Below are 12,676 nucleotides of genomic sequence, written 5' to 3' on the forward strand. Positions count from 1 at the left end.
GAATTTGCAGGAGCAAATTTTAACCATTAATATTTTGGCCTTTGATAACTCCATGTTTTAATTAACTAAATAATACTGGAGAGGGAAGGACAAAAACTGGAACTGATTTACGGAATGGATGCATTTCAGTCACCGTGAATGACATCAGTTCTGTTGAAGAGCAAGCATGGACTATCTACTTTACCACAACTCCATCTTTCACTTGCTCTCTTCCTCTTTATTTTTTTCTGTTGGGGACACTAAGTGCTTTCCTGCAGACAAGTCAGAAGCACAATACAAGGCACTATGAATCCAGCAAGCATACTGGGAAAAACAGGTATTCAAGTACATTTATACAATTTTACATTCACATTTATTTACCTAATACAATAAAGTAACAAAGAAATTAAAGTGTCTCTGATAAGTATGGATTATAGCTAGCTTTAGTTTTTTTGTTTTTTTTAAACTTTAAACCCTCTAAATCCACTTTTAACTACTGTTGTCCAACAACATTTATATATCACAGTGTTTGAACATCAAAAACTGATGGGTAAATATTTGTCCACACAGAACGCTGTTTGAAACAGAACTAGTAAAATAGCTCTCAAATGATGCTGTGTATATAAAAGCAGTGTCAGTCATCTGTATGCTTTAAAACTCTATGACCTATCCCCAGCAACATCAGCAGAGGCCATTAAACCTTGAATTTCACTCAGTCTATTGATCACACTTATCCAGAATTTGAATTATACATCTACGTTGTCCTAAGATTGGATCCAGAAGGATTGCTGACAGATTTCTGCAAAGTGCCCAAGGGAAAACTCTGTAGTGAAGTGGAGCCAACTGCTTGAAACTGGAGGCCTGGTGTTGGTGGTATAATGCTTGGTTGCTGTTGGGGTGGTGCTCCAGTCCACTGGGCACCATAAGGTGTTCCAGGATAACCATACTGGCAGATAGGAGTCTTGCTGAAAGGGCCCAAGGAGCCAACTGAGGCAGCAGAGTTTGTCATGGAGACACAAAGTTGACCTGGTGCTGAATATTTCCTTGGCATTGTCTGTAAAAGTTTATGAAAGACCACCATTAGCCAAACAGAAATGGAATTATAGGATCACTGCAATTGTAGGGTCATACAGATGCTGGTTCTCTTTTCCCCCTCAAAAGAATAATTTTTAACAATTATACAATTAACAGTTAAAAAGGATAAAATTCCTTCACTATGAAGCAAACATTTTCTCCTGAATTATGATTGTTCAATAAGGTCTTCATATGACACGATGTTGTTAATAAACATCCCTTTAATTCTCTAATTAGAAACAATTCCTAGCAGAAATACACAAAATTACTAAAGACTAAAATGGCAGTATTTGCATCCAAGCCAACATTCCTACTTCAAACTATGTAATTAAAAATAAATCAATGAGACATGCGTTCAAGACTATTTATAGGATCCTGTTGAAGTCAAACTTAATGCATAATAGTTATTGCCTGTCGAAAAAATATTACTCAAATTGCTTAATTAAATTTCTGAAATGTGATAAACAGTCTACGCTCCATTTCAGGATAGGTATTTCAGATGAAGTGTTGAGATTACTTCATGATGCCATTTAAAACAGCTGAAGAAATGCACAAAGCTGAGCATTCTGGAACTGAAAACACATCTGAAGACTCAAACAAAAGATGAGAAATAATTTCTCCAAGCAGAGAGTCCTGATTAACAGTAAAATACTCAACATTTGACTAGATTAGGCCATTTAAATGAACTTTAAAAACATAGACTATGAAGACACAGACTTTACTTACTTCAGAGTAATGCTGGCCTTGTTGACCTTGTTGCTTCATGCCACGTTTGTTCTGAGAGAGGTTCATAGCATCGCGAGCCCAATTGTCCACTAACTTATGCAAATCATCTGTGAAGGTGCCTTTTCTACTTGTTATTGCTGGTTGTTGTTGCTGAGCCAACGAGCCAACTCCACTTACCGCATTTGTGCTGGTTGTTCCTAGAAAAATAGAAAAGCAAATCAAGCTACCGACTACAAATTTGTTAGCATTAAGCTTTCTACACAAAAGCAGCTACGTAATTCATGATTTTAATGATATTTGGATCCAATCTCTTTTTATGATAATTTATCTGTGTGCTTGTGATAAAAAACAAAAGTTACTGGAATCTATGATCCAAATGAAATGGAAAATTCTCAATTTCAGATAAAGAGTAACACTACTTAAATGTTGAATTTAATGGTCTTGGGAAATCTCTATACGCTGAAGCAGTTATATAAATTGCTGTTGAGTTACATCAACCAGAGAGAGGTGTCAATTTTCAATAAATATCTTTTAAAGATCATTCATCAATGGATCAACAACAAATGTAAAATATTAGCCCAGAACAAGGCGCACACATCTTCCACAAATTATATTCATAACATGCACCTCACTTTTGCATGCATTAGAAGTTGTCCAAGACTGTTATGGAAAATATTTACTATATACACGCACACACACATACACAAAAGGAAGCAAATGAATTTAATCCATTTAATAAAGGCTTCATGCAATATTCATATGCTGTTTCGCAGGCTTCAAATATGTGTTAAAGCCACACTGCATTTACGCATGCATTGCATCCTGAGAACATCACAACAAAAATTGCTGAACCTATTCACATTGACATTATTTATAGCAGCTCTTAGAACATGCAAAAATCAAAGCTATCTTTACAACTCATTTTAGCATTATAGGTTCTTTGGTCTCTGATAGCTGCCCAGTTAAACAGAGAAATAGCAACCCCACAAAGAAAGGAAATTTCAAACTTTTGCTTCAACATTCATGAAATATGCCACTAATTATGACTGAGGGGTTCACAGTCTAGTGAAGTTATTCTGCTGCATGAACTCAATTAATTTGATTCTCTGGTATTTAATGAGTTTTAGTCTCCAGCCGATGCACCACTGCCACTCAATGCATTTGTTGTGAGCAAAGATTGTTTGGTTTGTGTTCACAAAATATTTTCAAAACCAGAAGTCAATCTAGGAGGCTTCCCTTTCTGAAATAACAGCCTTTGAATATACAGTCTGGACCCAGGGCATCTCAATGATTTACACTTCAGCTTTTCCTCAGACACAAACTTTGTAAAATCATGAGGTGTATGGCAGGTATTTTTTTTCCCTAGGGTGGGGGATTTCAAGACAAGGTGGCATATGTTTTAAGGCAAGAGGAGAAAGATTTTAAAAAGACATGGGCATGGGGCAACTTTTTTTTAAAAAAAGGAAGAGTGGCTCATGTGTGAAATGAACTTCCAGAGGAAGTGGAGGAAATGGGCAGAGTTACAACATTAACAAGACATTTGGATAAGTACATGAATAAGAAATGTTTAGAAGGATATGAGCCAAACAGAGGCAGGTGGGACTAGTTCAATTTGGGATTATGGTCGGCATGGACTGGTGGACTGAAGAGTCTGTTACAATGTTGCATGACTCCATAAAATTAATAAGTCAATAATAGGCCATTTGCACCATATAGTCTCTGATGCTTGTGCTCCCTGAGCCTCTTCCCATACTACTAAAACTGAGCAAATTTTATTATAAGTTGATGTGGACGCAGTTTCAGATCAAACTTACAAAAATATAAAATTTCTACAGAACTACTGCCTTCCTAAACTTTAAGAGATGCAGTAGAAACTTCAAAAACAACAAGACAGAGAAGCCTAAATGCTAAAATCAGATGCAAGGACAATGCTATATTAATGTGTTACATGCTATGCAAGTAAAAGGTTAGAAAAGGATAATTACTACACAGTTGGTTGCATGGGCAGACTTTTTTCACCATCTTCCCTAAAGAATAAAGAAAAGTGCTTGGAGAAGAGAAACATACAGAACGGAAAAAAGTACATTAATATCAATTGAACTGATTAGTGTGACCTCATACTGGTCTGCATTGCAGTGTAACAAAAAAAAAAGAGAGGAAGTAAATTGTTATCCTTTGGCACTCATGTTCCAAATTCACTAACTTGGTACTTGATCACCATTCATTAATTTCAGTTAAAAAAAGGAAGGATATTAGTTTCTCATAACATATTCAAAAATGTGATTTAGACATTTGAACTGCAACTAGTTAATATTTACAAAGTTGGAGCCATACACAGAAAGCAAAAAGCATTTTTAAAATTTGTTTTGAAGTCCAATTTGCCTCTATCGTTCTTCTAAAATATAGTTTATGGTATAAATACACTTCTTTCCTATATCTAATTTATTTCAAGTGTCTCAACTTCCTCTGGAACACAACTGCTCTGCAGCACCATAAAATGATTAGGTCACATAAATCTTTTTGGACAGGATTTATTTTCCCTCTCCATCGCTGCTTAAATGTTGTAAAGTGAATGATAAGTTTAGGGTGGGGAGGACAGGAATTAAAGTTATTTGGAAGAGCAAGATATATATTAAAGGTACAATCTCATTCCAATCCGCAGAAAAGGGACAGGAACCAGAGCGAGCTTCTCCTTCTTCCTATGCTGCATATTTTCTCGTCCTGGGATTGTAATCATGCAAATTTAGCAATATCAGTCATTAGATATGAACATGTATGCAAGTCACTTTAAATAACTGGCTATACTTGCTGAAAATAATATTGCATTGTTGTTTAAAAGTGATCCTGTCCGAGTATGAATTTCAACTCCTCCATTTCAATTACAGAAGGGAATGTAGTGACACAACCAGCTCTGGCTCTAAGCAGTTCCTGACCCAAATGTTTGGAAGAGAAGCTATCACACTGAGGCAAAAGATAAGATTCATCTGTTACAATTAAGGCCGTTAAATAGTCACATTATTTCAATTGAGTGTCTGAGAAAGCCAGGCAGCCTGCAAGCATGTGTGAACCCTCAGGAGATTTGAAGAGAGTATTTGGCAAAGCAAAATGCATAATTTTTGAGGATCTCCAGCAATATTTCCCATGAAAGGTGTAGCAAAGCAGAACAATATTAGATCTTCCACTTGCTTGCTCAACTTAATATTACATAAAACTATTGACAATTTTGCACTTTTCACCGTTGAAACCATAGTTACTTTTATTTTTCTCCTCTTTGGTTTCAAATGGAGTTGTAGTTGAGAATTTAACTCTGAACTTTCAGCAGCAGCTTGTTTAAAAAGAAAAAAGACTGATATTTGCAGTTGGGAACTGGCTTGGAATGGTGATGCAGGTTAAGTACTTCTCTTAAAAAAAACTAAATGTGAACCAGTACTTACATGTTATGTTAGGGACTGGGAGCTAGTTGGGTGCTCAATCAGTTAATGGTGTGAGGAAGGAGGGGGGGGTGGAAAATGGGGAGGAAGAGGGGACAGGTGCTGGCCAGCCAACCACAGAGAATGTCGACAAAAAAAGAGAAAACAAAAGGGAAAACTGACTTTGACTGGGTTTTGGGGCAGAAGGCAAAGGGATGCTTTGGAAGCTGCAGGACTAGATTGTTTGGTTTTGCTCTCCTTAGCCAACCTCCAAATGTCGACCCATTGAAAGTCCTGAATAAAGACCAACAGTCCAAAAGAAATCAGGAGAAGTCTCTGGAGGTCTGTGGAAGGTGTCAGCATTGACCAGTGACTTAGGATTGCATCCTGTTTGAATTCCGATGTGCACGTAATAAAACCCAGATTTCATGAAGGTTTGGTATTCATATTGAAGCCATTTATTAAAATGACAATTTATGCTTTTTTTAAAATCTATCCCTTAACTATCGGTCTATGAATGAGTGGGAAGATGCTGATAATCAAAGATGATTGGGCTTGGATCATACATGTTAATTATATTGCCTTGTAATTAAGTTACACTATAAATAATAAATGGTTAATGTTTCTTAAGCTATATACTTGGGGTGCAAGATTAACTGATTTGTAAAGTCTCGTTTGGAACAAATAATCAATTTTAAGGGTCATCAAATGTTTTCATTTCGCTGTGTTCCAAATCCAGTGCGACCGAGCCTGATCTGGTCTGGCTTTCTATCCCTGTGCTGTAATACTACACAATGAAGTTGTGTGCTCTCTGAACCTGGTGATAATCTAACACATGCCAAGTAAAAGTGACATTCTATCAAAGAAACACTAATAACAATTCATGAAACCGATGTCAACATTTTAATGGATTGCTGTGCCAAACAACATAGCTGAGAAAAAGGTTTTAACACATGCATTTTAAAATATTTAAAAATCTGCATTCCTAACTATAGGGCCAGGAAAATGCAACTGTAACAATCTGAGAAGGTGACGAGAAATTAAAAACTATTACCAGGGAAAAAAGGTAATTTCACAATCTGTCTCAGGCCAAGAATAGTTAAAAATGTATGTTTCATATGCAGGAGTTAAATATAATGCAGACAGAGTAGCATAAAATCAGAAGAAATAGTCACTTTTATGACTAGGTATTTTAACAGTGCTCAAAAACAAACTTGCCTATTCTAGATCATCCAAATGTTTTTTAAAAAGATAGGCAGACTATTTTTATGCACTTTTATGAAGACATGTAAATTCAAATTATCTTCAATAACCAGAGCACACAATTATACTATGAAATCATTTGCACAGAGCTGCTGGACAGGGAAAAAAAATCAGAAAAACAGAGACCACAACAGTCAGAAAGCTGTAATCAAACAACTTCCATGAGATGTAAACTCGCAGGAAGCCATGCTGCTTTCGCTGAACATTTAAACTGACATGCATTAGGTTTAGCAGAGATAAAGTCCACTGGACCTGCATCCATACCAGCCTGTGGGGTTCAAATATTTTGGCAAATCAGGATGATGACTGGAACATTCCACCACAAACCAAGTCAAGCAGTAAAGTCAATTCTCCCAACCACCCAAAATCACTCTGGCACAGCTATCACTGGACTGCTTCTGAATGGTACTGGTAGGTACGTGAGAAGTGCACTTGAATTCAATGTCACCCAGGAAATCTATTGTGGAGGACACTATGGAAAGGGTTTTTTTTGGTATAACCTACTATGTAAGGTGTATGGCAATAATTATGTGAAAGCATAATGTCTTTTTACTTGCTGCTTCAAAATAACTTTTCACAACATGAGTTGTGATCAAAAGTGATGTCAACATTTTCTTTAATGTATGTTCATCAGCTAAATACATTACAACAAAACAGTCAAGCCACATGAAGAAGTTTTCATTGGCTTGGTGACATAAAGGACAGACACTTCAGGAGCATTTATTTGGCGAGTGATAATGAAGAATAAATGGAGGGAGGAAAGGGAATGGACTATACAAGTAGCATCAATTTGATGATCATATGACAGTCAGGCTAAAGAACAGTTCAATATGGGCTGGATAGTTATAGGCAGCTGGTGTTGAACTATTTTGACAAAAGATTCGTGAATCTACATGGTGCGCTGGATTTATAAAAAGGGTACAAGACTTGAAATGGAGGATCTTGAAATTTTCAAATCCAATTCAGTATTGCCATTTTTTTCAAATTGAAAATAGTCCAGTGAGATGAGAAAAAGCAGAACATTTATAGTATTATGCCACAGTTCCATAGCCACAACTATGGTATATATATATAAAATCCTTTCTAAAAAGATCAGGCATGTTTTACTTAATCAGATTGACCACTGGCAGATGGAATGCCCAAGGTGTCATTTTAACAACAATATAATTTTCTGTTTTCACAATTAGAAAAATGCATACTGCAGTTTGAATATTTTCAGATTCTATTAACTGTAAAACTGAAAACCTGGCATGAATTAAGGACAAGGAGGCTTTTTCTGTACTGATGCACCCACATTTCTTATGATGATGTCAAGCAAGCTTGTCAGAAAATCATTTGAATAAAACAGATGCCATGCAATGCATGGAGCATTTTTTTAAAATGGCTCAATTCCCCTATTAAAAGTTTCAGGACAGGAATGGAAAAAGTGAGTTGCTATGTTGAAAGGTTACCGATTACCATAAGAGTGGCTAGGCTGTTTTACTCCGTAAAGGTTTTACTTTGGCTGGGTAACTGATCAGTGGAAGGAATCTATTACTCATTACTCCATAAGATTGATATTTTTCACTATTTTGCTATGTACTCCATCTTAAACATTGGGGTCACAACTCCTGACAGGGGATTCTTTAGTTCAAAAGAAAGGAAATATTTGATTGTTGTTAAAACACAAATATAATGATATACAAATCCGACTTTAAAAAAAATCAACACCATTCAAAATGAATTAATTGAGTTAACGAATGCAGACTTAAAGGGCTATCAAAAATAGTCATGACCATTATAAGCGGGTATTATTGCATGCAAGCATGTTGACCTGCATCAAAACTTTAAAATGCAATCTCTATAACAATTGCACAAGTATAACTCCACTGAAATTTCGCACAGATACTTCAGTTAGTTCATTATTAGTCATACACCTGTTGACTAACCTATCATCTAAGAATGAGTTAGCTGCTAAGCTGCCAGTTTTAACGGCAACAGCAATGCTGGAGTGAACCTGATAGTTGTGAAGTTGCACACTCCACACTATCAACAACAAATGCTGAATACTGGACAAAATAAAAAGAAACAGGATGGGTACAAGGCAAATTAAAACTACATCAAAAATCTGCATTTAACCGATTAAAGGTTTCCTCATTTTAAAGAAAATACGATACATATTCAAGTACGTACATAAGTTACTTCTGTTGAACTTGTATGTGAAGGAGTAATGGTAATAACTACGGGAAGCGTCCAATCATAACTACAATAATAATTAGATGTTCTGATTTTTTTTCCTCCCACTAACAGATAGCTTTAATTGTTCTACACAAGTTTGCAACTTTCCATCATGGCTGCAGATGTTTAACAATGTCCAGCCTACCACTGTTAAAATGACATTGCTCATTTGCGCCAGCAGATCAAACACTTAAGTCAACATGCAGCCAAAACAAAATGGAAGATTAATTAGAAAACTGTACATCGCCACCATTCAAATTTACTGTTCTCAACATAGTGATAACAAATGGTGAAACTGTGTAACAGAGTTCATTTTCCACCACAAGTATATATTTTACCTACTGTTATTTTGTAAAAGTGCCCCTAAAAGCAAAGAGATTTTTTTTTCTGATTAACAGGTTTTTAATTTTGTAGAACCAGATGTGGTCAAAAAATGTGAAATGTGGACTGAAATACTTAACTCTCAAAAGGAGTTCAAACAGTGTGCATGTGCACAGGTGTGTACATTCGATATAAATACAACCACACAATACACAATCATGTTGGTCGGTGGCAACCTTTTGAGTCAAAATCACTTCCATAATATATTTCACTTTTCACTTCAAACTTCACTAGAAATTAATCAATTAACAATATATATTTGATTTCTTGAATTTTTAAATTTATCATGCTGCCCCATGTGGAAACTTCAAATAGGTGACTGAAATTTTGAAAACTTAATGAACAGATTACGGACAGATAGCAGCAAAGCTTTATGCAGGGGAAAAGGAAGAAAAAGGCAGATGAGAAAAGAATAAAAGTGTTACACACAAAGAGCCAGACAGGGCGTACTCAGAAACCTTGTCCTTCTGCCGCCAAGTTTAAAAGTCACTTGCTCTGATGCACAGTGAAACGATGCTGAGCCTGTGACAGTAAAAGAAAAAGGAGGAAAACAGACAACTAAAGTCAGAACGTTAGTACTTCAAGAATTGAGGGATGACCTCACATTTAATACATATCTTTCCCCTCTTAGAAAATTGTTACTGCTTCAGTAAAATGTTATAAGTCCACCCAGGATACATGCAGCATTTTTCTTTTTCTTTTAAATTATTTGTTGTTGCTCTGGGAAATGTGATGCTGATTACAGAAAATTAAATTCAATGCTTTTAAAATGGATATGACAAATTTCTTCACTATAAATTTTAGCTCCCAAGTATCCTTTTACCATACACAAACCTATCCCTCTAAACCGTTCTTATTCATATACCCTTGCATCATTAAGTGTTGTAATTGTATCAGCTCCACCACTTCCTCTAGCAGCTCATTCCACACCAGCACCATCCTCTGCATGAAAAAGTTATCCCTCAGATTTATTCTTAAAATCTTTCCTGACCTTAAAACTAGGCCCTCGAGTTTTAAATTCCCCCATCCAAATAAAAAAAAGAATATGGCTATTCATGCCTCTAGTGATTACATAAACCTCTATAAGTTCATCCTTCAGCCTCTGATGTTCCAGGGAAAACAGCCCCAGCTTGTTCAGCCCCCCTATAACTCAAATCTCGCAATCCCGGCAAAATCCTTGTAAACGTTTTCTGCACTTTCTCAAGTTAACAATAGCTTCCCTATAGAAGAGCAACCAGAATTGTATGCAGCACTTTTTAAAAAAAAAATTCATTCAGGGATGAGGGCGTCACTGGTTAAGTCAGCATGTATTGCCCATCCCTATTTACCCAGAGGACGTTCAAGAGTCAACCATTTTATTGTGGGTCTGGGAGTCACGTGTAGGCCAGACAAAGTAAGGATGACAGTTTCCTTCCCTCAAGGACATTAGTGAACCAGATGGGTTTTCCAACAATCAACAACTCAGTCATCATTAGACACTTAATTCTCAATTTTGTTTACAAATTCCAATTTAAATGCCACCATCTACCATGGGGGGATTCGAACCCAAGTCCTCAGAACATTACTCGAGTCTCTGGATTAAGAGTCCAGTGTTAATACCACTAGGCAATCACCTCATCTCTAAAGTGGTCTCACCAATGTCCTGTACAGCTGCAACTCAATGTACTGAACAATAAAGGAAAGCACACCAAATGCATTCTTCATTCCCTGTCAACCTGCAACTCCACTTTCAAGGAACTATGCACCTGCATCGGTTTGTTGGCCACATTCCCCAGGGCTCAGCTATTAATTATACAAGTCAAAGGCGTGACACAGGTCGTCATGCAGCATCCAAGGAGCAGGACAGTCGACGTTTCAGGTATAAGCCTTTTGTCAGGAATGTTGGGAAGGGTGGCAAGGGGGCTGAGGAATAAAAAGTGGGTGGGGGAATAGAGACAGGCCCAAAAGGATTGAGAAATAAATGGGAGGGGTTCTTGGGAAAAGTAGCTTGGAAGGTAAGTAGTAGATAAAGACTGGGCGGGGAGGGGGGAGGGGGGTGGTGGGGGGGGGGGGGTGGTGGGGGAGGGGGGGTGGGGAAATGGTGGAAGGTCAGAGCGGAGGGTGAGTGGATAGGTGGGAAGGAGGATGGATAGGTGGGACAGTTCAAGAGGGCGATGCTGAGTTGGAGGATTGATCTGGGATAAGGTAGAGGGGAAGGAGAGATGAGGAAATTCGTGAAATCAACATTGATACTGTGTGGTTGGTGATCCCAAGGCAGAAGATGAGGCATTCTTCCTCCAGACAGCGTCAATGTCGATTTCACCAGTTTTCTCATCACCCTACCACTCACCTTATCCCAGATCCAACCCTCCAACTCAGCACCTCCCTCTTGAACTGTCCACCTATCCAGTCCAACCTATCACCATCACCCCCCCACCCTCATCTACCTATCACTTTCCAAGCTACCTTCCCCCAGCCCCAAAGCCCCCACCCATTTATCTGTCAGCACCATTGGCCCCGCTCCCCCAACATTCCTGATGAAAGGCCTATTCCAGAAACGTCCACTCTCCTATTCCAGAAACGTCCACTCTCCTATTCCTCAGATGCTGCCTGACCTGCTGTACTTTTCCAATGCCACACTTTTTGATTCTTCTCTCCAGCATCTGCAGTCCTCACTTTCTCCTATTAATTATATAATGAATTATATAAGTCCTGCCCCGGTTTGCCTCCCATTTATCTAAATTAAGCTCCATCAGCCACTCCGCAGGCCACTGGCCCATCTGATCAAGATCCCATTGTAACCACTATATCACCCATTTTAGTGTCATCTAACCATAAATGATTTGAATGTGAATACAGAAGTTATGTAAATGTCGAAACACCGTGGACCCAGCGCCAATCCTTGTGGCACATTGCTGGTCACTTGCATCTAGCATAAACTTTAAGGCAGCTGGATGCTCATACACAAACCTGATGAGCCTTCTCTGGTTAACTTTTGGTGGTACTCAAAAACTTAACAGAAAATACCCTTAACAAGGAAAATAATTGACTACAGCTACTGTAAACTAGCTTATGTGAGGTGTCCTTGATTTTTAAAAGGCAATGACTGAGTTGCTTTTCACTTTAAGACATCTGATCTACATAAATCTGAAATCGAGATTAGATTCTCTACAGTGTGGAAATGCCATTAGTGTGTGAAAATAGAATACTCAAAACTGTACCAGGAAATAGTCAAACTTTCCCATCTTCAAGCAGAAGAAATTGAAGTTCTGCATAAAACACAAGTTCTTTATTACAGCAGAGGCAGCTATTAAAATACCTTAACTATAAAAAAAAGTAGTATATAGATGACAGCAATAAAAAGGCTTATATATTAAAATATATGCACTATAGATATACATATCGAGAGTGGTTTCTAATGTGTAGAACACAATCAACTGGTCAATGTCTTAGCCCATATTTCCTCTGTGAGCATCTCACAATCTTTCTCACCATCCTCCCACACATCGATCATCATTCCACTAAGTGACCTCTATTCCAAAAACCATGCAGCTACAGAAAAGAACATATCTTAACATGTTTTACCATCTTATTGCATTATGTTTCAGTTTTATTCAGATGGAGTATCAGCTTTGGGCAAGACCAGT

General features: G+C 37.5%; 1 protein-coding gene across 5 annotated transcripts in view; it reads right to left on the reverse strand.

Moving 5' to 3' along the window:
* Positions 1–196: 196 nt before the first annotated feature.
* The window catches only part of LOC132824964 (serine/threonine-protein kinase WNK1-like), a 160,277-nt gene continuing 147,797 nt past the window's right edge, over positions 197–12,676 (reverse strand). For all 5 annotated transcript variants that reach the window (XM_060839885.1, XM_060839887.1, XM_060839886.1 and 2 more), the window contains 2 exons: positions 1,780–1,976; positions 197–1,033 (listed from right to left, as the gene is read on the reverse strand). In XM_060839885.1, coding sequence (XP_060695868.1) covers positions 734–1,033; positions 1,780–1,976 — 497 coding nt within the window. In that variant the 3' untranslated portion in view covers positions 197–733. The remainder of the gene's footprint in view (positions 1,034–1,779; positions 1,977–12,676) is intronic.

The sequence above is a fragment of the Hemiscyllium ocellatum genome, chromosome 19 (assembly GCF_020745735.1).
Source record: "Hemiscyllium ocellatum isolate sHemOce1 chromosome 19, sHemOce1.pat.X.cur, whole genome shotgun sequence".
Taxonomy (NCBI): domain Eukaryota; kingdom Metazoa; phylum Chordata; class Chondrichthyes; order Orectolobiformes; family Hemiscylliidae; genus Hemiscyllium; species Hemiscyllium ocellatum.